We start from the raw sequence: 27,218 nt of genomic DNA, 5'->3' as shown, positions 1-27,218 counted from the left end.
TCAGCAGCTCGGTGGAGATTTCGCTGAATTAACTCATCAGATCTGTCCAAAATGTCCCCAAACATGACATTCAAACTCGTACCTGCTCGCTTCCTGTAAGCTGACGGGTCCCACATGGAGTTTGAACTCTGAGCTGGGAGGTGATGAAAGTTTAAAAATGGAGAAATGACGGCCTAAAGGAGACACTGATCTTCTTAATGTCACAAATGAAATGAGACTCTGTCGGCTTCACGGGAGAGAAGCAGCAGGACGCTCCAAGTGGACACGTCTCTGCTGCTTAATCTGTTTTTTTTTAAACGCTCTTATCTGCATGAACACACACACAGGATGGAGGTCAGTGAGATGTTAGGATTGAACCTGTCAGCTCGGCCTTTTCTTCTTCTCTGGTTCAGACCTGACTTTCTTATTTGTGTCATTACTGCAACTTATTTTCTTCTTCTTCTTTCCCCTCCCTTCTTGTCTGCGTCTCCACTTTCCATTCCCCTCTTTTTGCTTCCTCACATCCATCGTCTTAGACTTTTTCAATCTTCGATTTCAACTTTTCACCTCCTCGCTGCCTCCTTTTTCCCCTCGCTTCACCTTCTTTCCTCTCCTTCTCTACCTTCTTCTCTTCTTTTTTTTCTCACCTCCACTCCTTCTCTGCTCGCCCTACCTGTTCATGCATTACTTATATTTCTCCTCACAAATTCTGTGTGAAGTGTCCACTTTCTCTGACACACACACACACACACACACACACACACACACACACACACACACAAAGGCAGATGGATACAGAATACCAACAGCATGACAAACCTGCAAGCAACAGAACACACACACTCACAAAAACACACATCCCCTACGGCAAGCCCCAAGGACCAGGTTTAAGAGGCAGGTGAGGTGTTCACTGCAAGGATAGATGCTTCACACACACACACACACACACACACACACACACACAATCCATCACATAGGCAGATAAACTAACTTCTCAGAGAAAATGCAGTTTGCTTTCTTTGACAGGTTTCTCTCTGCAGGGTTCAGATATTTGTTCTTGTCTCCACTGTTGTATTTTTCATGATTTTATGTCATTTACTGTTTTTTTTTTTTTTTTTCTTCTTTGCTGCCTGTGTCGTACAGTACATCTCATCAGATCACCTCCACTTCTATCTGCATTACAGCAACTGACTTGTAGGAGCCGGACCTCAATTTTTTAAAGCAATCTCAGATCACGCTGAAGACGTTTTGATTTCATTTGTGAATGTGCAACGTTTGCTCCGTCTGCTGAGCCTCGGTGGCAACACATTTTCTGCTTACTCACTTTGTTAGGAATTTTCTTTTCTGGCAATCTAAGAAACATTTCTTTGTGCGTGCCTGAGACAAAAGTTCTCCATGTTTACCTCGTTTTTTTTTTAACAACTTTTTCCCCGTTTCCTGTTTGGAGGTCGCATGGCGGCTGGAGCCTATCCCCGCTGTCATCGTGCCAGATGCGGGGTTACACCCTGGACTGGTCTCCAGCCAATCACAGGGCTGACATATAGAGACAGACAACGAGCCACACCCACATTCAGAGGCAGCAGTTAACCTAACGAGCATGTCAAGAACATGCAGACTCCACACAGAGAGGCTCCTGTCAGACGGGGATTCAAACCAGGAACCTCCTCGCTGTCGCTGAGGCAACAGAGCTGCCCACTGCGCAAGTTTGAGAAGAATGACAGCATTGGCAGCAAACTCTTTTAGGACTGTTTCTTTCTTACAGACTCACTTCTCGATCTTTTGGATGGCGCCTGTTTTGAGGAATTTACTGAATTCTAAAATAACGATTCATGAAGAAGGTGACATCATTTCATTCAGTGTCATGCCACAACTTTTCTGTAATGTCACTCCTTACTAGCAGCTGGTCCATAAACCCCTGCAGATGATCCAAAAGCAGCAGAACGACTGCCTGTCATTGTGTAGATGCTTGCTTGTGTCGTCCTCCCTCTCTGGTGTTCATCGACTGGATAAAAGAACTTTGAATGAATTGCAGAATTGTAATGTCTGACATCTCATTTTAAGAAAATCCTCCTCCTCAGAAGTCGGAGACACTTCTCAAGCAGTTATTTCTCTAAATTGGAGGTTGTGTTGCGTTCACACCCAGTGGGAGTTCAGAGCGTCAGCGGGCTCCAACAGCTCTGACACTGCAGGCTGAGCTGTCCACTCTCCTATTGATTTACTTTTCAGGGAAGAGACACAGAGAAGAGGACGGGGAACACACACACACACACACACACACACACACACACACACACACACACACACACACACACTAGCAGAATGTGGCGGCTCTGCAGGGTCTGATTCTTGGACTACCATCAGCTTTATGAGCGCCTGGGGAGGCTTAAAAACATGTAGCACTATTCTACACACACACTCTGCATGGTGTCCACAGGGCAGCGACTGACAGTGGCTCTCCTGCATCTCTGCTACGCCCCACTGAGTCTTATCTCTGACAGACAGGACACACACACACACACACACACACACACACACACACACACTGATGCCCAAACGCTCACATATAACACAAAAACACAACACACAATAAAACAGCCGATACACAACCAAAAAAACGGCTTCATTCATCTCGCCAGGACTCAAACATGTCAGCATGCAAGCAAGCAGACTCTCTGACACACACACACACACACACACACACACACACACACACACACACACACACACACACACACACACGCTCAGACACAGGAGCCCAGTTGGGGGTTTGGTTGAGACCTTGTTGCCCTGGGGGCTCTGACTGCATCTGCTCGACATGAGACACACACAGGAGCAGAGTCTGTGTGTGTCTGCAAACTTCCCTGCTTTTTGGAAAACTTGCTTTGGGGAAAAAAGTCAATGGGTAATTTCCTGACTGTTGCAGCACGCTTGTCGGCCATGTTATCAGAGGTTCTGATGATGTGTGATGACCCCGGATTTTGTCCTGCGGAGGGATGGAGCCAGCTGATGTGATGTCTTGCAGCTGGTCAGGATGGTCCTGAGTTTTTCCAGCTGAGAGGAGACCCCCGTTTGCGTCACCAGATGTCCCTGCCCTTTGCCTTTCTAAGCTCCACCTCTGTCACCTAGCAAGAACTGCTGCATCAGAACTAGCTAACATAACTAGCATCATAAAGCGTCATTTAACTTATTATTTTAGCTTGACGTTTCACCGCCCTGTTCGTTTTTTGTATTTGTAGCTACTCGATTGACTTCAAACCGGTTCCTTACTTTTAAAAATTGTATTACTCAGTTGCCACAGAGCAATGGATCATGGGATATGTTGGGCCACAAAGGACGCAACAGACGGATCCTTCATTTATTGGCCGCATTTGAAGGAGCCTTCAAAATGTGACAGCCTTTAACGCACCGCATTGACGTAGTCGTCTTCAGACGTGCCCACCGCAGGATGCAGCCCGGACATTCATTATTCAAGAGCCTAAAAAAGCGGAGGCCACATTCAGCATTTTTCACTAATTCAGCGAGGAAGACATCATCTGTTCAGCAGGACAAGAGTGCTGTGTCACATATTAACTGGCATGCATGAGCTCTTTACACACACACACACGCACACACACACACACACACACACACACACACACACACACACACACACACTGAGAGAGGGCAGTGTAACATGAGGAGTGTGTCTCATTAACCCTGATTTCACTTAGCAGCTCAGCAGAAAACACACACAAACATGCATACACAAAATTAATTTGGACACACAATTAACTGTGACACCTCACGCATGAACGCACATATGAAAAGACAAACACACACACACACACACACACACACACACACACACACACACACACACATACAGAGACAAATTCAGCTGCAAACAGATGATCCCACCACAACACACATGGATGAGTAAGATGAAAAACCAAAAAAATAAACAAATCAGAATCATCTATGCACGTTTTAGGCAACACACACTGCACACACACGCACACACACTCACACTCACACACACACATGGAGGGCTGCAGGGAGGTGGGCTCACGGATGTGTGTGTGTGTGCATATTTCTCTTGTTTAATGTGTTGGCATGAGCTACTCCCCTGACACAATGCATGGCCAACAGCACCTGAGCCTCACACACACACACACACCTACACACCTACACACACACCTACACACACACACATGATGAAACACATATATGCCAGGAGACACATCATTCAGCAGGGGAAGCAACACACACACACACACACACACACACACAATTTTCATGAGCAGTACAGAGTGTGTGTGTGTGTGTTCTGTTAACAGATGGTAATGACAGTGTCAGTCCCAGGACTATCATCTAATCAAAACAGCACACACACACACACACACACACACACACACACACACACACACACACACACACACACACACACACACACACACACACACACACACACACACACACACACACACACACACACACACACACACACACACACACACACACACACACTGCAGCCTCCCTGCAGACTAAACATCCTTCACAGCACATAAAGTTAACAGCATAATTCACAGAAAATATGCATCGAGAACATCATTTAGGCCACTCTGCCTCTACATACATTTAAATGCATTTCAGTCATTTCATTTAAATTCTATTAAAAACAAACTAACTTCATTCCCCTCGCAGCACGGGGGGGGGGGGGGGGGGGGGCACATGGAAGTAAAAAATAAACAAGATTCACTGAAAAGTCTCAAGCTAGCTCAACAAAGCAGTTTAGACTTCCATGACAGCATGTTGTTTTATAAATAAACCTGATAAAAGCAACTTAAAGAAACCCTTCTGTACTAATGTTCACCTTTCATGTTGTCGGTCTGTGATACCTAAAGAAAGCAACACTCCTTTTAATTTGATCTTTTTCACGAGGCGCTCCTCAAACAAGCCGTCTCAGGTGTCATACCTCTTCTGCACATGTCCAAACTTTCCTGTTTTTTTCCCCAATAAATATGTGTGCATGCAAAAGAGTACCTGGACTTTTTTTTGTCTGATGAAATGCATCAACGCTATTTTCAGAGAGGTCCAAAGTTCAAAGGTGGAGTCAGTAGCAGTTTGTGAACTCAACATTCAAACTTCCTCCTGGATTAACCGCCACACTCACTGCAGGATGTAGTGTGTACCTGTGCTGAGTCAAACGCTGTTGCCACACAGATGTGTCATTTGACATCAAACAGGAAGTAGTTATATGAAGAGATTAGGATAGTTGTACAGTCATGAAACTTCAGTCAAACAAATCTGACATGGGTTTAGTGAGTGGGCATGGCAAAATGGCTCAGTGAACCTTTAAAAATGTCAAACATTCAGCCCCTGCAGCATGTTAAACCTAGAATTCTAAATTTTAGTTCACATATTAAACATGACCACACCTAAAAAAAAAAAAGTCTCTTGGACCCATACCCAAAACCCAACAGGAAGTCTACAAATTTGCGCTACACGTAGACAATGAAAGGGCTCGATAGTGGTGAGCAGCGGTAACACTCCTCCACTTCTTCTTCTGCATTCTTTTTGTGAATCTACTCTATTTGATGACGTTAAAAAATTGAGAACAATCCAACATGTTAAGGCTGCATATTTCTTTTTGGTAACCTTGGACACTTTTGAATCCTGAGTAGAATATGAAATAGGATCTTTGTGGGTTTGAACAGCGATGTCGACACAGCCCGAGTGAGTGGGGAGTGTGGGGGGGTGGGGGGGGGGGGTTTGTGGCGAGAAAAGGAGCGAAGATGCAGACGCAGAGAAGACGAGAGGAAAATAAGCTCAAAGTCTGACAGAGACAGACAGAGATGCAGTGAAAGAGGGCTCATTGTGGGTTCTAGTCACTGCTCTGAAGTCTGCTCAGTATTCAGTCCTCAGCATTCTCACAGCGCTAATGAGCAACCGCCAACCACACACTGACTCTCACACACACACACGCACACACACACACACACACACACACACACACACACACATCTGCACAACCACAACCCGGGCTTGTTTCACACTCACTCCACTCTGAAGAAGTCGTCCCATTTTTCGAGCATCCTCTCTGACAGGATTTGTCAAACGCTGCGTTTCTTTTCACACATTGAAATTCAGCACAAACACTCGTCTTTAAAGCGACTCGTACTTTCTTTTTCCCACCTCTTCTTTATAAAGAATGGAAAAAAATAAAACAACAATGTACCTTTTACGATGAGGTCGGCGTAGTTGGACACCCCGGAGCCGCCGTCGGAGCGGATGACGCAGCGGTAGCGGCTGGTGCTGCGCTGCGATGTGTCGCCCACGCTGACGGTCGCAGAGAAACGCCGATGGTTCACCACCCTGGTCACCATCAGCGCCGTGTCCTTACCGTTCCACTGCTGCATGACGGGAAAGGGGAGAGGATCAGGAAATTGGAGCATGGTGTTTGTGCAAAATGGCTCGAGAAGAGGCCTCGACTTGTTCAGCTCTAACACGATGAGAAGTGAATCAGAAGAGAATCCTGAAGTTTGTGCAAATAAAAACAAAATGTGTCCCTTAAAACTATATTGCAAATAAGAATTTCACTTCCAGGAGCTTAAGGAAAAAACATACATAAAACAGACAAAGATACGACAACATAGGATCAACCAAAATCTCTCTCACATGCTGACAAGAGTTATTCATGCTTCATCTGACCTTCTCTCAACTGAACCACCTGACCTATAGTGTTGTAGTCAAGACCACAGTAAACCGAGACCAGAGTGCTCTGAGACCAAGACAAGACCGAGACCGAGGGATCAGGACCAAGACCAAGGCAGGGCGAGACCGAGACAAGATCAAGACCATAAATATCACAGAAAAATCATCATCTTGTGTTTAGGGGCCGTGTCACTCACTGAGACCGCAACACCAGGAAGGTAGCCACCATAACCAGGGGATAAAAATCAAATATGAATGAATTGAAATGATTTGTTCTTTAAGAAAGAGGAGTTTTCTTTCTAATCTCAGTAAGGACGTGGAAATATAGCCGATCAGTGGTGGTCTTGCCCGGTCTTGATTTTAAAATCTGGAGTCCACCCAGAGACCGAGACAAGACAGAGTAAAAATGTTTTAGATTCCAGCCCTTCAAAAAGTGGTCTTAAGACCAAGACTGATTTTGTGTACTTTGACACTACTTGCCTCTAACTGGTCCAAATTGCAGCGGCTGAAAAAGCTTTTTCTGATTTCAACAGACGATATCACATCACTCCTCTCCTCGCTTCCCTCCACTGGCTGCCTGTCTGTTTAAAGGCTTTATATGTGATTTTTTGATCCAGCAGACGTCCCCCTTGAGCACCAGCATGAAACCAAAACAACTTGCGCTGCATTGTTGTGTTAGCATGCTAATGCTAGCGACCTTTATTATGCTCGTATCTTCACACTGCATGTAAATTTACCCGAAATGACCGTGATCTAGAAACGAAGTTAAGCAGTGAGTACAGGATGTTATTCTTCTTTTCTCTAGTCCCTCAATTAAACAACTTTGATACGCGAGGGGATGAGCCGGCCGGCCTTCCTGGCGATGTAAACAAAGTGAAGATTGGACTCGGAAAACTCAGAAAGCATCACAGACAGTGGGACTCGTGTGTCAAACCCATTGTAGACAGTCATTACTCACAGAGTTATCTTCAGAGGATATACTTGATTTCTATTACATTTAAGTGTGAAAAATCGCATATAAAGCCTTAAAGAATTGAGTTTAAGATTGTTTTAATCCTGTCTTGGTCTTGGTCTAAACCCTTAAGCATTATACCAGCAAACTGTATCACTACACAGTGATTCCAAAATACAGGAAGTGATAACGTATTGATATCACCTATAGGGGAGGAATCAAACAAATCGAGCAGACTTGAAAGTGAAAAAAAGTGTTCTCTGCTTCTCTGCATATAATTCCCCCTTCTCTACATCCAATCTCCTTTTACTGCTGTAGTATTATCTGCCTGTTTGGAGAAACATGCTTCACCCAACAGACCTTCAGCCAGTCGGGTCACTGCTCTCCATTGCAAATGTCATTACTGTACATAGCGGCGCTCTCAGGTGGTGAATATACAGTGAAAACATGCAAGCTCTCCGGTGCACGTGCATTCAAACGAGCCTACACACACACACACACACTTGCCACTTGTTCAGAGATGGAGTCATCGGTGCGGCGCTGAACAAGGACTTTTAATCAATCCTGAAATAGAGCTGGGAGTGCTGGGGATGTTCACCACAGTGTACTTGAATTTTTTATTTTTTATTAAAAACGTATAAATAATTCATCCCCGTGGTTGCAACATCGGCTCTTTATGCATGCACTTTATTGCAACATATTCAGTCGAGTATTTCATCGATCAGTCGCAGACACACCGATCATGTCTCCCTGACGTCTAACTTCATATTACTTTTAATCTTAACCTCTGACCTCTCTTCCTTTATAAGTGTTCTGCATGTTAACTTTCCGCTGAAGTCGTCCATGCACATGTTTGCAGAGAAGAAAGAAACTAACCTGCAGCCAGAGTTTATCGTGCTGAGACCACTTCCCTCCAGCCGTGCACTGAAACGTGGCATTCTGACCCACGTTCACCTCCACGTTCTGCAGGCGCAGGAAGTGAGGCGCTTTACCTGCAACAACAAAAAAAATACACAAACATGAGTATTATGACACGCTCACTGGAAGGCTACGGAGCAATGAGGAAGACAGGGAGAGTTTTGGTGACTTTGACTCCGGGTTGAGACCGGCACGTCTGCAGACTGAGATCAGTTTAACAGAGAATGCACTGATCATTTCACAAAGACATTTTACTCTCACGTTTGCGTGCACATGTCCGCTTAGGGCTTCCGAAAAAATCCTTCCAAATTAATTGTGTGTAAAATGTTTCTTAAAGGTCACATATCCTCCTCCTTTTCAACCGGTGTAAATAAGTCTCAGAGCTCCTCAAAACATGTGTGTGAAGTTTCTTGTTCTAAATCCACTCTGATCCTGTATTTGATCATGTCTATAAACCCCTCTATTTCAGCCCTGCTCAAAACAGGCTGTTTCTGTGTCTGTACCTTTAAATATGTAAATGAGCTGTGTCTGACCACACCCCCTCTCTGGAAGGGCTTGGGTGTACTCGAGCTTTCTCGCTCTATGTCCTATTGTTTACGGTGAGAAGGCAGACTCAGAGGGCAGAACAAACACCTAGCTGTGGGAGTGTCACCCACCTGGGGGAGAGGCTACTGCCCTTTGTGATGTCATGAAGGGAAAATCTCCAAACGGCCTGTTAGAGTACACATTGTTGTGTGACCCTAATATGGGCCATCGTCACTCACCCTAATTAGTAATTATATTTTCTTTCACAACCTGATGTATCAATGTCTTTTTAATCTGCTTCCTTTGTTAAGCCCTCTGAAAGGTGATTAGTATTGTTATCGTAGTAAAGGTTGTTATTTGAGCAACACAATAGTCAAATAACAAAGATATGATCTGAGCTCTAATAGAGGAGCTGATGCAGCTACAGCAGAACAATGCTTCATTAACACAACCGATCTCAACACTGATTATGTTGTGGTTATGAATCAGTCATCAAATATCTTAATAAGCCAATAAGAACAGACAAAAGAGAGAGAGAGAGGGAGAGAGACAGAGGGAGAGCGAGACAGAGAGAGAGAGAGAGACAGAGAGAGAGAGAGAGAGAGAGAGGAGCGGTGAGCAGACGGAGGGAGGTAAAGAGGCCGCAGAGCGTCGCGGCGAGCTCTCAGAGTTTTGTGAAGCAAAGTGTTTCTGTCAGATTTGAGTGATGAAGACCCTGAGTTTGGACCTTCTTCTTCACTCTCTGCAATCTGTCTGCAAACCTCACAATCTGCGCTGACCCCGCCCCCCAACCCTTATGTGTGTGTGTGTGTGTATGTGTGTGTGTGTGTGTGTGTGTGTGTGTGTGTGTGTGTGAGATATAAAACAGATGATGCTCAGTGGGCTACAGTTGTGCAGGGTCAACCCGTACTTAAGACACACACACACACACACAGATGTACACACAAACACACAAACTTACGGCAAGGATGAGCCAGAACTCGTATGTCGTCGATGGCGATGAATCCTGGATGACCCTGAACCGAAACTGCTTCAAATATTACCTGAAAGAGAGGTAGGGAAGAATCAACAAAGCTAGGAAGCGAGGAAAGGAGGGAGGAAGGAAGGAAGGAAATAAAGAAAGTAGGGAGAGGAAGAGGGAAAAAGGGAATGGATGGATGAAGAAAAGAAGGAAGGAAGAAAGGAAGGATAGAAGGAAGGATAATTTCGAAAAAATGGTAGGATCGACGGAAGGAAGCAAAGGAAGGAAGACGAAAAAGACATGTAGGGAAGGAGGGAGGAAGGACGGATGGAGGAAGGAAGTAAGGAAGAGGCAAAGCAGGAAGGGAGCGAGGAGCGAATGAAAGAAAGAAAGAAAGAAATACAGAAAGAGGTCCTTCTCTAAAAGTAGCTGAAGATGGTTTAGAAGAGAAAACACATTTCTACTTCTTCCTCCTGTGACATCTTGACGCCCCTGTGAAGCTCATATGTAAACCCTGCGGGAGTTTTCCACTGAAAGTCAGCAACTCTTCCTCTTTCACTTCATCCCTCCATCCTTCTGTCTCGATCCTTATGCCAACCACATATGCTCCTCCTCCTCCTCCTCCTCCTTCATCACTCCCTTCTTTGTCTCTCTTTCTATAATCGGATCTCTCTCTCCCATTACGTCACTCCTTTCCTTTCCTCTCCCCCACAGACTCTGAACGCGCTCAGTGGGTGACAGGGAGTCAGCGGGGCTGTCATGGGGCCATGCACCTCTGACCTGCACATAAATGCTCACACACACACACACACACACACTTTTACACAAACCTCTGTGCTGTACTTGTCAGGATCCTCGACAGGAAAAGCTGCGACTCAGTGTGAATACTGAAGACTTCTGGGAAAACTTTAGCCTCTTTCTTTCCCTCAAAATATAAAGATAAAAATATAATCTCCAGCAGAGATGTCGGGTTTCTAGGAGTCAGGACAGGTCTGCTTTGTGTGAAAAATTGAGGTTTTCTTTTGCGCCCATTTCTCTGGGTGTGAGGCCTCTTTCAGTTACAGAGAAAGTGCTCCCCATAAACATGTTTTACATTAGTATAAAAAGGAAGTATGATCAAATTTTGCCGGTTTAAAAGAGAGCAGTAGGAGGTAAGAGTTTGTCCCTGCCTTTGCAGTCGTCTTCCCTTTAATATGAAAATGTTTTTGTCCGTTCTGACAGAAGAAAGTATCGCTTCTCGGTGGGAGGTGAGTCGTCATTAGGCAGGGAAACATTTCCATTTCATTGGTTACCTCTGAGTCTCCAATGTATGTGTGTGTGTGCGTCACAGAGGTGCCTTCATTTACTGAACGCAGCTCAGTCACGAAGGTAAAACACCGTCCTCCACTGCGACGCCTCAATAAAACAACACAGCAGGGTGAATGCACCTCGCACGGAGCGATACACACTGAGTCATTCAAGAGCGGCCGTTAATGTGAGAGGCCGGTTTGTCGTATTCAAAGTGGTGAAGCTTTATAAAAATGCTCTCTAATTGGTCGGAATTTCTGGTGGAATAACTCGACTACACGTGTTGATGTCGGCTCTGCTCCTCTGTTTTCATATCGTTTGAATTTATCACTGTAGGCAAACGATACAGATTGAAAATGAGACCAGACTGTGGCTCAGTTGGTAGAGTCGGCGGTCGTCTCAGGTTCGATCCCCAGCTCCTGCGGCCACATGTCGATGTGACCTAGGGCAAGACGCTTAAGCCCAAGTTGCTCCCGCTGCTTCGAGGGGGACGTGTGTTGTCAGTCTTTTCACTTGTTTACAGCGACATATTAAGTGTGTTTGGAGACCAATTTCTGATGACTTTAATATCAGTTATTGGGGGATGTGTGTGTGTGTGTGTGTGTGTGTGTGTGTGTGTTTTTATGTCATAGCGTGTGTTACCTGGTAGGAGTTGGGCCAGAATGTCGAGATGGCGAGCTCAGCCTTCACCCAGCCTTCGGTGACAGTATCAGAGGCGTTCCACACCGGGTTACCTTGAGCTCCTCCATTCACCTGCAGGCACGCACAGGTACGACAGACAGCATGTCATTGAAAAAAAAAGAAACGGGACGTCTGCAGGTTCAGATGGTGAAAACTTTAGATTTTTACTGGATAACAAAACTTGCAAGCAAAGTCCTGCACAAACAAAATAATTTACTGATGGTCTTAACCATACTATCTAAGACAGTACACCAGGGCAAACTGAGTCTTTCTCTCTCTCTCTCACACACACACACACACACACACACACACACACACACACACACACACACACACACACACACACACACACACACACACACACACACACACACACACACACACACACACACACACACACACAAAGCCCCGGGGCAGGCTCCCCCCTCCCTGACAGAGAACAGAGGTCTGTCTGTTTGTTTACCTGTTAAATCTGTTCACCCTATCAGCACCCTCATCTGTCAATCCATCTCTAACCGCCTGTCACTCACTCTCACACACACACACACACACACACACACACACACACACACACACACACACACACACACACCTTGATGTAAACGTTGAGCGTGCCCGGGCTGGCTCCGTCCCTGCTGGACAGCGAGTACAGGAAGTCGATGCAGTGGGTATCGTTCTCCTTCAAGGTGGGCATGTAGAGGTGAGCCTTCTGCCCCGACGCCCGGCCCGAAGCGTTCACCACCATGAACGAACCTGCACACACACACGCACAGGAAGAGAGAAGGTTTAAATATGATCAGAGTAGAACAGGTGAGCTTTAAACGCAGAGAACTGCGCCGAGGATATCGTCCAAAAGAAACTCCAGAGCACAGAACTGAAAAGTGTTTAAAGGATCCTTGTGGCCGAAGAGGCTTTGCAGCATGACAGGCTTTGGTGACATCACAACAACGGGCTAACAAAAGCACTTTGAACAACCACTTATTGAGTCATTTTTTATGAAAATTATTCTTTTATCTTGCATATTGCAAAAGCATGCAGGCCACTCACTACACATGAGAATTTTGTTTTGCGTGTGTGTAAAATGTCAATTCTTGCACAGCGCTCAAAGAATGTCAGTGTCATCTGGAAACCAACCTCCTACATCCCAGCTTTGGAACGACTTACGATGACTTTACCTCAAGCTAGTGCAGGTTCTCCCTTCAGATGCATTCTTTTTTTGTGTGTGTTAGATTTGTTCAAATTGTCTACATCGTTCACATCACTCCGTCAACCTTAAAGAAGGAGTCAGCGGCTTCTTCCTTCAAAATAAAATTCAGACTTCTCCTAAAGTGAAGCTGCTCCATCGTCTCTTCTGGGTCTCCATACATGTGTGGTGGTGACTGTGTCTGCAGAGACTCTGTCCTCTGACTAGATTTTACTGTTCTGCTTTGTTCTGGTTGACTCGGGACGTTTCTGGGTGGGGAGCTGGTGTGTTTCCTCCAGCCAATGACAGCGCAGCAGGTGAGTTTAGGAGTGGATACAATTCAGACTGACGAGATTCAAACTGGTGAATATGACGGACGTGGACGTAGCAGTAAAGAAGAGAAAATATAATCACAGTGAGGAGAAACTCCAAGCGGATAAAGCTCGTTCTAAAACGAGCGTGAACCTTGTGTTGTCTTTTACTCGTGGACGTGGAGTTGGTCTGCTTCCTGTTGAACAGGCAGGTGACAAACACAGGCGGTTAACTTGTGCTAGTGTGTGTTAGCTTGCAGTGTCGGTATAGGCAGTAAATGTACAGACTACATCCTGCAGAGGGCGGGGTTTCTGAGGGGTGATGAGCCCAGGAGGAGGAGGGGGCCAGTTTGAATGTTGTGTTTGCAAGCTGCAGTGAAAAATGTTCCTGACTGCACTTTTAATCATGCACATACCTGCAGACTGTACAGATCCTGCATGGAACCTTTTCCCTTTTTTCTGTTTTGTGTCTATTGAAGCTCCTTGACGGTACTTGAAGTACTGCTCTTTTTTTTTTTTTAGCTTTTATTATATTTATTCTGCCTCTATGATTGTTATTGCACAAGCACACAGACATACATTTCCTTATATGTGTAAACTCAGTCGGCAATAAACCAGATTTGGATTCTGATTCTGAGTGTGACATCCCTATAGAAAAGGATGAAACATTCACTCCTTTGAACATTTTTTTTTTAAAGTCCTGAAGCTGTGGTTGCAGCAGTAACAGAAAATGTTTTTGTAAGCATTTCATGGAGACAGTGTTCCCTCATGTGTGTTGAGGCCGGGCTGGCTTTGACCTTCTGATACCTCCGCTCTGCATCTGCTGTTCGTCTTCTTTTACTCGTCAAATTGAAGAGCAGCTTGCAGAACTGATTTGACTTTCTGCACTCTTGAAAGCAGATCATAAACTCGGACAACGTTTCCACTCTCTTCCTTGCCAGCACTAATAGCAGAGTAATAAAAAAAAGCACTTGTTTGCTGCAGAATTGATCTGCCAAGTTTGTGTGCGACTTTCACTTAATGCTCGATGCAGCAAAAAAACACAGAAACACCTCGAGCTCTTCTCGTCACCCGAGCCGTATATCAACGTCTTAATGTCTGCACGCCCCGAGGCTTCTGAACCACAACATAAAACACATTTTCTCTGTCGACTCGAGCTTTAAGTGTGTTTTAGTCTCTGCTTTATGGTGCAGGATGGAGCTTTTATGGGTCGGCCGGCTCCATTTGGCTGACTGCCACCAGCAGGGCTGAGAGTTAGAGTGACTCGGGGACTGTTTGGAGAGAGGAGAGATACTGAATCAAGCAGGTGTGACCGTGCAGGTCTAACAGTGTCCCTGTGTGCGTGTTCACTCTGTGCAAATGGTGTGAAAGAGTACTGAATTAATGCATTTCTTATACTTCATATATCTCCTTTTTTTCTGTTTTTAATTGTGTTGGGATCGCATCATATCGCATCGTATCGCATAGCATCATATCGCATCGCATAGCATAGCATAGCATCATATCGCATAGCATAGCATCATATCGCATCGCATAGCATCATATCGCATCGCATAGCCTAGTATCGCATCATATCGCATTGCATTGCAGCGCGTAGCTTATCGTAGCATCATATCGCATCGCATAGCATTGCATAGCATAGCATAGCATCATATCGCATCGCGTTGAATTGCATAGCATAGCATCATATCGCATCGCATAGCCTCGTATCGCATCATATAACATCTTATCGCATCGTATCGCATTGCAAAGCATTGCATAGCTTAGCATAGCATAGCATCGCCTCTTATCACATCGTATCGCATAGTGTGGATGTGCATGGTGATGACATAACTGATGAAGACTCCATATGGCAACACAAAAGAAAAAGAGTAATGAAAAGTTGAGTGTGTTCCTTCAGCTACTGGTGCATAAAAGCAGAAACTTTGGGCAGAACTTGGTGGCATTTTGGTTTTAAAGGGCAGAGCAGTGACTTTTGAAGAGGAGAGCAACGTAAAGAAAGGTAAAAAAAAACTTCTTGCTACAATCAACACACGCACGGGGAAGTCTGCATGAAACTCAAGAATAATCCTCAGCAGAGCAGCAGGATTCATGTGTACCTAAAGAAACCTAACCAGACATCGGCCCTCTGGGAGATAAAGTTTTTCTATGTCTAAGAGACATTTTGATACACTCACGACCACGTGCCATCCAAGACCAAGTCCTTCAATGTTCATGACTTCTATCTTTATTAAATTTAAATGATGACCAAGAAAGAACGTCTGAACCTGGTACATAAATGTTCCACCTTGTGGAGCCGACACACAAACAGATTTAACACACACACACACACACACACACACACACACACACACACACACACACACACACACTGTAAACAGGAACAGGTGGCTAAAAGAGATTTCATCCATCATGTCTACCTGAGCTAAATGGATCTAATCCACAGCAGCAGTGCAGGCGTGCGTGAGTGTGTGTGTGTGTGTTTGTGTGTGTGCTGCTTTATATGTGTATAGTGTAACAGTGTGTGTGTTGATATTGTCGATGGTATATAACTGTGTGGCTGCCTGGCAGAGAAGGAGTGTGTCTTATTACTGAAGTAAAATGATGCTTTAAGTGACTCTGTGTGTGTGTTTGTGTGTGTGTGTGTGTGTGTGTGTGTGTGTGTGTGTGTGTGTGTGTGTGTGTCTGACTCCGAACAGTTTTGTGTGTGTGTGCGTTAAAGTAATCTAGCTGAGGTCTCTAACCAGGTCTTTCCACAGTGAACCGAGCCTGATTACATTTCTTATTCACACCTACACACAAACATGCACACACACACACACACACACACACACACACACACACACACACACACACACACACACACACACACACACACACACACACACACACACACACACACACACACACACACACACAGACTTATTTTGATGCCCCTTGCTGCTCTTTAAAGCTCTTTGTAAAGGGATTAATTTCGTTTAAATGATTTTTCAAATAAAACAGATTCAGGTCAACTGGACGTTTGAGACAATACGTCTAGAAGACTTTGAGACTCTCCTCGCCATGATGACCGTCTCCATGGGGGGTGCAAAGGAGTTTAACACATATTCTGATGTGTTTTGTTTTTGCATGCACAGGCGTAAGTGCACCCGTTTGTTGTTGTGTCCCGCTTGTGTCCATGGTCTAGAAATTTGAGTTTGGAAAAGAGGTCACACATTTTCTCCTCGAGTAGAAGTACAGATACTTGTGTATCTAAAAAACACACCTGAGCTTGGACTCGGATTGTAGAGTAAATTTCTCTAAACTAGCATGGTGAAATATTTTGAAAACCACCAGCTCCATGACCCAAAATAAACATTCAAAGACAAGAAAACACTGTTAGAGTGGAGGGAAAGTGACAGAGAGTCTGAAAGCAGAATGGAGAGAAAGTTCTAGCCACACAGAGGGACCGCCTCAGTCGGCTGGAACACATTGGAGCTAAATATTGTGATTTTTGCAAAATGTGCCAATCAATGGTGACATATGCGGACAAATAAGTCGAGTAGAATTGGTTTGGTACTTTGCTTGGTAGCTGTAGGAATGCAAGAAGAACTCAATGAATTTGTTGCATCAGATCCGTTCTTTTTCTTCATGTGAAGGGTAAACTCTTGATTGTTATTTTATAAATCAAAAGTGATGTTCCTGGGCCAGTGGTTACGAAAGTGGGGGCCAGTGACCTTTGAAAAAACACAGGCCGAGTCTAACTTTATCTCAACCCCTGCCTTCTAGCCTTACATTTATAAAACAGGCTCCTAAACAAAAAACAATGACACACATGCTGACTCCTCGGTGTGTCCGTCAGGTCATTATCACACAGGACAGATGTAACCTGAAGAAAACGGTGGTAAAGATTTATGAAGACAGACGTTGAGTGAAACCGTTTGGTGGAGAAAAGGCGTCAAGTGAATGTGATGTCTGTGAGCGACAAGGAGATTGTAGAGCCGCATGGATGGAAGTGAAGGAGCCAACATGGCCGACATACCACAAGCAGCAGATTCAGAGCGAAGACATTTTAGTTCAGATCTTTATTGTCCCTGGAAGGGAAATTTGATTTGCAGCAGTGGACACAAAAACACAACAGATAAACAAACATAAGACAGTGCAACACAACCTGATGAGATACAACCAAGAAATATCAAATATAAAATATAAAAAATAAGTTTCACACAAATGGTATAAATAAATAAATATAAAGTGCAATAGCTCTGCTTGAAAGTGCAGTCAAGGATTTAAAGAAGATTAAGAGCATTAATTGCACGAGGAACATATGAAAATGTATCTCTGTTTGCCTTAGCCCTGGGCAGCCTGTACCTCCGACCTCAGGGGAGAAGAACAAATTCCTCTAAGAGAGGACGGTCAGAGCTGGACAAGATAGACTTTGCTTTCCTAACAACTTGTCTGTTCCAGATATCTGACAACTATTTTACTGGCTGTATTGACGATACTGTTCATCATTTTCACTCATCACTGTTCTTTGATTTGAAGTAAGAATGGTTTTAGTCACTCTAAATACGAGGTGAGCTTCCGTTAGCTTTGCACACAAACAGCCAAATGTCCTGCAGACACAGGTGACCACATTTCAGAGCTGCAGCTGCAACACGCTGACAGCAGGAAACAAGATGAACCCCTGCTCCTCCTTTCTCCAGACACTGTTTTTTATACAAGTATCATCTACTTCTACTGGAGAAGAAAATGTGTGAACTCTCGTCACTTCTGCAAACTCCAATTTATACAGAAGAGCAAAGACACAAAAACAACAAACAGGTGCACCAACACCTCCACATGCAAAACAAAACACATCAGAAAATAAACATCCCAAAGATCCATTTCCATGACATGAACCATCACTCACACACGAGACTCATTTCACACATTGTCTCCGCGCCGCGAGGTCAGAGAGGTGCAATCTGCTGACGTGAGAAATACTGATGAATCTGCCATGTTGTCACACACACACACACACACACACACACACACACACACACACACACACACGCACACATCAAAATAAGTGGGTCAACTCAGAGCAACAACGTTCCTGCACACACACGAGAGCAGCTGTTTTCACAAACACTGAGGAGAACCTGCTCTGATTTTTTTTTGCTATCTTCTTCAATTGGCAGCAGAAGCATCGTGTGTGTGTGTGTGTGTGTGTGTGTGTGTGTGTGTGTGTGTGTGTGTCTCCCTGAATGGCCTTTGAGCAAAGCTTTTTAACCCCCAGCTGCTTTGGAGGAGCGGCTGCAGAGTCAGGTTGCAAAATGGGTTCTGCAAGTTTCCACCGAAGGAATGAAAGGTTCAAAGAATCTCTTTCAGTGAAAATGTGAGTTTAATGTGGTTTACACATGGCTGCTGACTCGATATGCCAGATTAACCTGACACAGCAGACATATAACTTTTATCTCCTTTTCATAGATCTAAATACTGACAAACTGCACCTCGCTACTGGAGGCCATTCTTCGGCTGTCATGCTGTTTGCTCCGGTGTCAGAGGGCAGCAGGAGCAGCTGACCGGAGCTGCAGCCCCAACTAGTGGCGGGTGGCTACGGTACACAACATATGGCATTCGAGGCTTTTGGCGCACAAACCAAACCAAATGAAAAATGTACCAATGTGGCAACTTCACCCCCGAATCGCACCGAGAAAGAGTGCCTCAGATTTTTATTTGTAAACATGAGATATGAAGACTAATCTCTCATTTGTCAAGTCTCCATCTGACTCTATAAAGTACCCAAGTCATTGTGCGATGTGAGCATTTAAGTGTGTGTGCGCGCGCGTGTGTGTGTGTGTGTCTGTGTGTGTGTGTGTGTGTGTGTGTGTGTGTGTGTGTGTGTGTGTGTTGGTGTGTAAACTGGCCAGACTATTACTATTGATCCGTGTGACCCACCTTTAGTATTGATCTGAGAAAACCCTCCTGTTAACCAGTTTTTCTCATTTCCTTCTAAAACACAGCCACACAAGCACACACACACACACACACACACAGCCACACACACACACACACACACACACACACACACACACACACACACACACACACACACACACACAGACACACACACACACACACACACACACACACACACACACACACACACACACACTCAGACACACTCAGACACACCTGAGAAATAAATAGCTCAGTCACAGAGCGAGTACTCCAGCCGGACGTTTTCACACTTAAAGCCTTCCGCGGCTCAAACATCTCTTTGTTTATGAGATCATAGAGACTTTGATAAGTGGAATCTGATTTAAAAGGTCAGATAAGCTTAAGATGTCGGTGTTTGTATGCGCTTCTTTTAATGTCTTAATAAAATCTTCACATCCTACTAAAGACAAACAGACATTGAAGATGATTTTTTTATGAAGAAATTATTTAGCAGAAAAAAATGTGTGAATGTGATGTTAAAGGCAATATACACAGGTGGCACTGCTCTGCTTGTGACCCGGACTCACCTGGAAGCAAAAAGGTTTGGCAGCATGTTGAGGCCACGAAACATTTCCCAAATGAGATAATAAGTGTATCATACCGTATCAAACCATATCCTATCGTATCGCATAGCATAGCATAGCACAGCACAGCATAGCATCGTATCCCATAGCATCGCATCATATCGCGTAGCATCATATCGCATAGCATAGCATAGCATAATATTGCATAGCATAGCATAGCACTGCATAGCATTGCATTATATTGCATAGCATCGCATAATATCGCATAGCATCATATCGTATCGCGTAGCATAGCGTAGCATCATATCGCATCGCATAGCATAGCATCGCATAGCATAGCATCACATAGTGTAGCATCGCATAGCATCGTATCATATCGTAATATACTCCGGATTTTTTCGCCTGTGTGGACCTACTTGTAGAGTAACCATTCACTTCTGATATTTAGTCAAATCCTTAATGCTTACATTTCAATACAATCAGCGGAAAGATCTCAGGATCATCTGTCTTGTTAGTTTTACTGACACTCCGTCCATTTGTCAAAGTCACTTTCCACGATGTCTTGTTCAAAATTAAGGGGAAAAAACGAGGTTTTATTGTCCCCCGAACATCCCTCCTGTGTGTGCGTGAGTGTGTTTCTGTATTACTGCGTCACTGTCTGTGTTTCTATTGTGTGTGTGTGCATGTGTGTGTGTGTGTGGGAGGATAGGGGAGTTACTGAGTCCCTTTACAGCAGCAGGAAACTGGTTATGAAAAGCGTGGGAGGCTGGTTAAAGACAAGGTATCACACACACACACACACGCACACGCACACGCACACACACACACACACACACACACACACACACACACACACACACACACACGCACACACACACACAGCCCACCTTCCTCCTTAAGATCGCTTGGGGACGTGCTAGCTGTCATTTCTGTTCCATTAGAAGCAGCAGGTAGCATGTTAAGCCCCAGAAAAAGAGAGTTTATTTCTGTATTTTCTGTTTTTTTTTAAATCGCTGTTTTTTCTCAATAAAGCACGGGAAAGATGGAGAGAGACTTCCTTCATAGGTGATATAACGAGGAGTCAGGAGGTGGAACAAGATTTAAAAAATGTAAGACTAAATTAATTTGACTTGAGAAGGAAATAAGGGGAAGAGAGGGTTAAGGACATAGGACATTTGAGGGTTCAAGGAAAGGAGTTGAGGAGAGGTATATAGGAAATACTAAAGAGGCATCAGCTGGGTTGCAGATGTGACTCGGCCGGACAAAAAAACAAAACACTGTTGATGCATTAAAATGAGTCATCTTCACCATCATCATCATCATCATCATCATCATCGTCATGAAAGGCACGACAAAGGGAATCACTGGAGTCCGACACAAACATCACATCGGTCCTCGGCCCATTTCACACATTTAGTACACCGATTCCCCCCGAGGCACCAAACACACACACACACACACACACACACACACACACACACACACACACACACACACACACACATACATAAGAGCTGGGACCCATATGTTCTGTGTCCTGAATGTGTAATGGCCCTACAACATCATACAAACACAAAAAAAAAAACACACAAAGTTATGTGAGAGACGGCCCCGCCCACTCAGGGACGCTGTTAGTATGGGCGTAATGGTGGTTGCAGACTTTCCAAACTGTAGAAAAGCCTTTTTTTTGGTCTTAGAAACTTCAAATAAATAAGAACCAAATCAACTCCCGGCTGAATGTCTGAATGGAGATCAGTCCTACAAACGCTCGCATTCAGTCAGAACACTTGAGGGGGGTGGGCGAGGGGAGACGGTGCCCTGAGGGGAGTTTAGTTTTGTGCTTAAGAACGCCATCTAGTCTGAAAGTCACAGCATGCTAAGTATATTTCAAAATGGTAGCTTTTCATTGGCTGTTCACATCCGTCTCTCTCTCCTCTTCCTTCCTCTCGTGCAGCTCTGCAGTAACTTGATACATGACACATCAATAATTGATGCGCCATTATTGGGGCGACGGGCAGTACAATAAAAGTAAATAACTCCTCCATCGGTCTGAGTGTGAGGCTGTGCTGTGAGCTCCCTGTTGCATCCTCTGAATCCTCTGTCCTCCTTTCTTTCCTTCTCTCTCTCTCTCTCTCTCTGTCTCTACCTTCTTTAAAATCCATTTAAAGTCCCCCCTCCCCCCCCCCTCCCCCCCTGCGGCGGCAGGTAAACACAGACGCCTCGCCATTAGAGTGAAATTTACTTTCAATACGAGTCGAAAGAAAAAGCTTTTAAAGCATCAGAATCTAATTCATTTACCCCTATTACAGCAAATGGAGCAGGTGCTGTGTCTGAATGTGTGTGAGTGAGTGTGTGTGTGTGTGTGTGTGTGTGTGTGTGTGTGTGTGTGTGTGTGTGTGTGTGGGTGTGGGGGGGGGGGGGGTATTTTGTCACTCCTCACAAACCTCCTAAATAGCTTCCATAATGCTGCTACATTGGTTTACACGGCGGCTGGCTGCCTCTCTTCATTTGCACGAAACACAAAAGATAAATTTTGATACTTTGCCAATACTACCGGTGGCTTAAAGAGGCAAACAAAAGAAAAGACGTTCACATTGATGAAGTAAATGTTTGTCTGAAAGAGAGCAGGGGATCCTGACATCACAATGAGACTGAGAGGGAGAAGGGTGTTTTGGGCAGGAGTTTAATGCCTGTATTTAAGGATAGGGCAGAGGATAGAGTTAGAGAGAGAGAGAGAGAGAGAGAGAGAGAGAGAGGGGGGAGACCCATGCAGGAAATGGGCAGGATTTGAACCTTGGCCGAGAGGTGAAGGTTTCATCAGCAGGGTGTATGAATGGATGAGTTAATTGGAAGGACTCTTTCCACAGCAGACTCTACCATCAGTGTGTGAATGTGTAGGTGTGACCTGCAATGTTTCTCATAGTCCACTGCACAGCTCTTACATTGCACCTTTTGTACATTTTGTGTTTCTTATTTCTTATTTTTCTTATTTTACATTTTTAAATTCTATTTCTATATATTGTAAAAGCTTCTTATACTGTATTATTTAAGTTGTTGCTAGTTCTGCTTTATTTCCTTGTTAATTGTTTAGCACCAATACACCAAGTCAAATTCCTTGTATGTGTAAATGTACTTGGCAATAAACCCCGATTCTGATTCTGATTCTGATTCTGAAAAGCACTTTGAGTAGTCAGAAGACTAGAAAAGAACGACACAATATCAAGTCCATTTACCAAAATAGAGAAATGTCATCCATATAAGCAAACCAGAGTAGGCACCAGCAGACAGTTCCTGCTGCAGAGTTAAAAGAGTAAGGGCTTCAGATGAAAGCATCCATACACACAGGTAGGATCGTAGTGCGTGCATATACATAACATTTGCATGTTATCTACGTATCTATAAAAGATCACCAGATATTTTATGCACTCGACGAAGAAAGGGAAAAAAAAAAACTTTGTGTCTAAAACGGTTCCAAACTTTCTACAAACAATCCCGTTTGGAGGTTCACACATGAAAAGCAGTTTGTGCAACAAAGCGGAGAGAAGCGCGCGCTAAATCGCTCTTTAATAGATCAATTACATGCGCACACTTTTCTGTTGAAACATGACGGGCGATGCAAGATGTTCACAGAGTGCGATGTGCTCAAATGGCTCCCTGGGGTCTGTGCTCAAAGCGTGCAGCTCTGTGGCTGTGTAGCTCTTAAATCTCTCTCTTTCATTCTCCTTATCGGCTGGTTTGTGTGTGTGTCGTTTTTTTTTTGGATTAAGACGTCCTCTGTGCTCTGAGCGAGGATCTCTCTCTCTCCCTGTGTGCAGCTCTTTCAGCTTCTAAGAGCTCGGTTTACATTTGTAATTTGGACGTGGTGTTTGAAAAGCAGCGACAGAGATGTGATGTGATGGCGTGGAGAGATAGTGTGTGTCCACATGTGGCCTGGAAACGTCCATCATCCGGCTCGTTTTTTTTTTTTAGTATTTCTTACTGTTCTGTCAGTTTTTCATGCACACCACTCCTCTCCTATGTGTGTAAACGTCTTGTGTGAGGAAAAGTTAGAACATATACAATAAGAGAACTGTCTCCCTCTATTATTCAAGTACTGAACTAAAGTGGGGGGTTATCCGTACTTAAGTGCTTGAATCATAAAATGCAGAATAAATGTGAGGGAGGAAGAATTAGGACTTTGTTTTTTACTTAAAGTGGAGAGGCTTTGTCTGCAAAGAATAATAATTGAACAAGTTCTTCAGAGGGCGACAGGTTTGACTATTTCTGTGCAAACTTCCCTTACAAACTAAATGTGTTTATAAACTTGAATTATCTCTTAACCAACTTATGAACATCTTTCATTTCCAATCAAAAGAGCCCCTAACAGGTTCTGAGCCAATTCACAGAGTAAAACTAGCAACGTGATGTTTAAGGTTTTAAACCAAAATCACAGAAAAACTCTCAGATCTGAAAAATAACTCCAGATGGAGAAAAAACAGCATCTTAACAAGAATAGATGGTTCCCTTTTCCTTAACCTCGTTTAGTGTTCTCTTTCTTCTCCACTCCTTTGATAAGTTTCATTTGATCCGTCTCGTCTTTTATCTGCTCGTTCAATTTTTCAGCTTTTTCTTTGTGCAGCCGCTCCCTCTGTTTTCTTTTTGTCCATCTATCGCTCCCTCCTCCATTACTCTTACTTTTCTCCCTTTAACTCTTTTACTTTTCTTGATACAAAGTGAAACCTCGGGCCTGCACAAACACACACACACACACACACACACACACACACACACACACACACACACACACACACACACACACACACACACACACACACACACACACACACACACACACACACACACACACACACACACACACACATTGATGGATGAGACACCGGGGGGCAGAGCCAAACACAAGTCGACCTCCCATCCATTGTCTCTGGTGTCGGCGGTCACATGCCCACTCTTCGATCTCCTATAGGTCAAACTACCCATGACCCCAGCAGCAAGGGCTTTTGGGATTTAGAGTTCCCATGGGTGGAATCCAGCTCTGGGATTTACTGTATTGGTTTCACCGTGTGTGTGTGTGTGTGTGTGTGTGTGTGTGTGTGTGTGTGTGTGTGTGTGTGTGTGTGTATGTGTGTGCGTGTGCGTGTGTGCGTGACTTATAGGCTGGTTATTGATTAACCATCTCAGAGGAAACAGAGAAGTTTTCCCTAAAGGCCTGATCAATAATGCCAATCTCCCTGTCTTTACCAGCTTATTAGGGAGGGATTATTGCAGCTTCACAAAGGCCTGCGGGCGAGTGTGTGTGTGCGTCAGTGTGTGCGTCAGTGTGTGTGAGACACTTCATCCATTCATTCCTTATTTAAGAGCTGAAAACTCAATGAGCAGCCCCCACAGGCTGAATACAGATGGATGTGTAGGAATGCATTTGCGTTTTGGGGAGTTAGGGTCTACTGTATGTTTGGGGGCGGAGATCAATTTTGGAAACGACAGAAACTATCTCAAATCTTTACTCTTGCAGAATAATACATACTTCTTATTTTGAGTTGGAACAGGAGCTTATATTGGGATTTCCTTTATTTGTTTAAAACCTGAAACATCGCCACCAAACTCCATTAACAAAAACAGTAATTTTACCGTGCAATTGGTATTAGCTTTTTGGTATTAGGCGATGACATCATCTTCACCTCTTCTGTACTTTTTTAACACCATATGTTTTATAATAACTATGATATCAAAAGGAACACGAGCTTTAAAAAAAAAACAAGCTCTTCAGTCTTTTTTTTTTAACCAACAGCTGCCGCGAGTAAAGCAGAGAGAGCAGGTGTGCATCAGTTTGGTGGCCAATATTTAGTGTCTAGGACTTCTATTTTTGTTGCTGTGGTATCCAAGCGGCAACCTCTGGTGTTGGAAAATGAAACCAAGGCTGAAGTGCAAAATCCTGCAGTTCATCGAGTGTCCACTAGACGCTGGCTGCAAGAGCAGCGGAAGTCACATACACACCCATTCAAAGCCAACTGCAGGAACAGATGGGTGACGTCACTCAGGCTTCAAACATTCATATTTAGAGTCTATGCAGGTATCACAATTGTTTCATTCTTACTAGAATCATGTCGACAGTTAAAATTCTGGTATCTTGACCTCCCTAGTTGGTCTTTCGTTTCCTGGATCAGTTTGTTTGTTGATGTGGTTTCTCTTGCTTTGGTGTTTTAAAGAGTAAGCTTGGATCCAGACCTCGTTCTTTGGTCATAATTATGCCGGGGTCAGACTACACGTAATGAGACATAAGGACGGTAAAACAAAGAGAAAAAGTTGTATTCAGAATCATAAAACACTTAACCTCACATATTGAATCAGTCACAATCTCATTTACATTCAGCTCAGAGTAAAAACTTAATTTGGCCTTTTCATAAAAGTTCTTTGCAGCAGCTCAAGTTCAGTGGTATTTCCCTTTAATGAAGTGAAGCCTGTGGGGCTGAAGCATTGCTCAGTGTAGCGTGTTTGGATCCACAGCGTGTGTGTGTGTGTGTGTGTGTGTGAGACGAGTGTAATTATATGAACTTTAACTACGTCTCTTGAGTCCACAGATAATTATCATTCACATAATGGTGTGTGTGGACTGAAATGCTAAACCTCTGCAAGGCTAAAGGAAGAGTTAGTAAATGCTGAAATGCAATTAACCTGCATTACTGCAAATAGCCAGTAGGTGGCAACTTCACTTGTGGTCAAAGTGGTCCATCCATCCATCATCTATCCATCCATCTAACCATCCATCCATCCATCACTCATCCATCCATCCATCTATCCATCCATCCATCCATCCTTCATCCATCCATCCATCCATCCATCCATCCATTCTCCATCAAATAATTAAGAAAGTCTAACCTCATGCTGTTCAGTGTTTCCCAAATAATTGCGCTGTACCTGAATATTAGGTTTGTCTATATATTATTATCTCTGGCACACCATTTAATCTGCTCATTTTACTTCCCTTCAATTCTCTTATCCAAACTCTCTCTTATCCTTTCTTAGAACCAGCAGCTTTTCCCGCCCTGCCTCGTTCCATAGATTTTGATTTTTGTGTGTTTTTTTTTTTACAATATTCATCAGCAGTACGTTGGACCCTCTTAAATAACATTACTCACACTTTTAATTGTTTCACTCAAAATTCCATTACCACATCAGGGGATCTGTGATTATTGATGACGGCCGAGTGTCCATCATCAATAATCGCAGATTATCGAAGATCACT

At 44.0% G+C, this 27,218-nt stretch overlaps 1 protein-coding gene across 7 annotated transcripts in view; it reads right to left on the bottom strand.

The window, feature by feature from the left end:
* Positions 1 to 27,218, bottom strand: part of ptprt (protein tyrosine phosphatase receptor type T) — a 292,314-nt gene that overhangs the window by 207,126 nt on the left and 57,970 nt on the right. For all 7 annotated transcript variants that reach the window (XM_061041736.1, XM_061041737.1, XM_061041738.1 and 4 more), the window contains exons 3-7: positions 12,589 to 12,749; positions 11,958 to 12,068; positions 10,029 to 10,110; positions 8,501 to 8,616; positions 6,197 to 6,371 (exon numbers count right to left, since the gene is read on the bottom strand). In XM_061041736.1, the coding sequence (XP_060897719.1) occupies positions 6,197 to 6,371; positions 8,501 to 8,616; positions 10,029 to 10,110; positions 11,958 to 12,068; positions 12,589 to 12,749 (645 nt within the window). The remainder of the gene's footprint in view (positions 1 to 6,196; positions 6,372 to 8,500; positions 8,617 to 10,028; positions 10,111 to 11,957; positions 12,069 to 12,588; positions 12,750 to 27,218) is intronic.

This window comes from Labrus mixtus, chromosome 7 (assembly GCF_963584025.1).
Source record: "Labrus mixtus chromosome 7, fLabMix1.1, whole genome shotgun sequence".
NCBI classification, from domain to species: Eukaryota; Metazoa; Chordata; class Actinopteri; order Labriformes; family Labridae; genus Labrus; species Labrus mixtus.
This window is presented reverse-complemented; position numbering and strand designations above follow the sequence as displayed.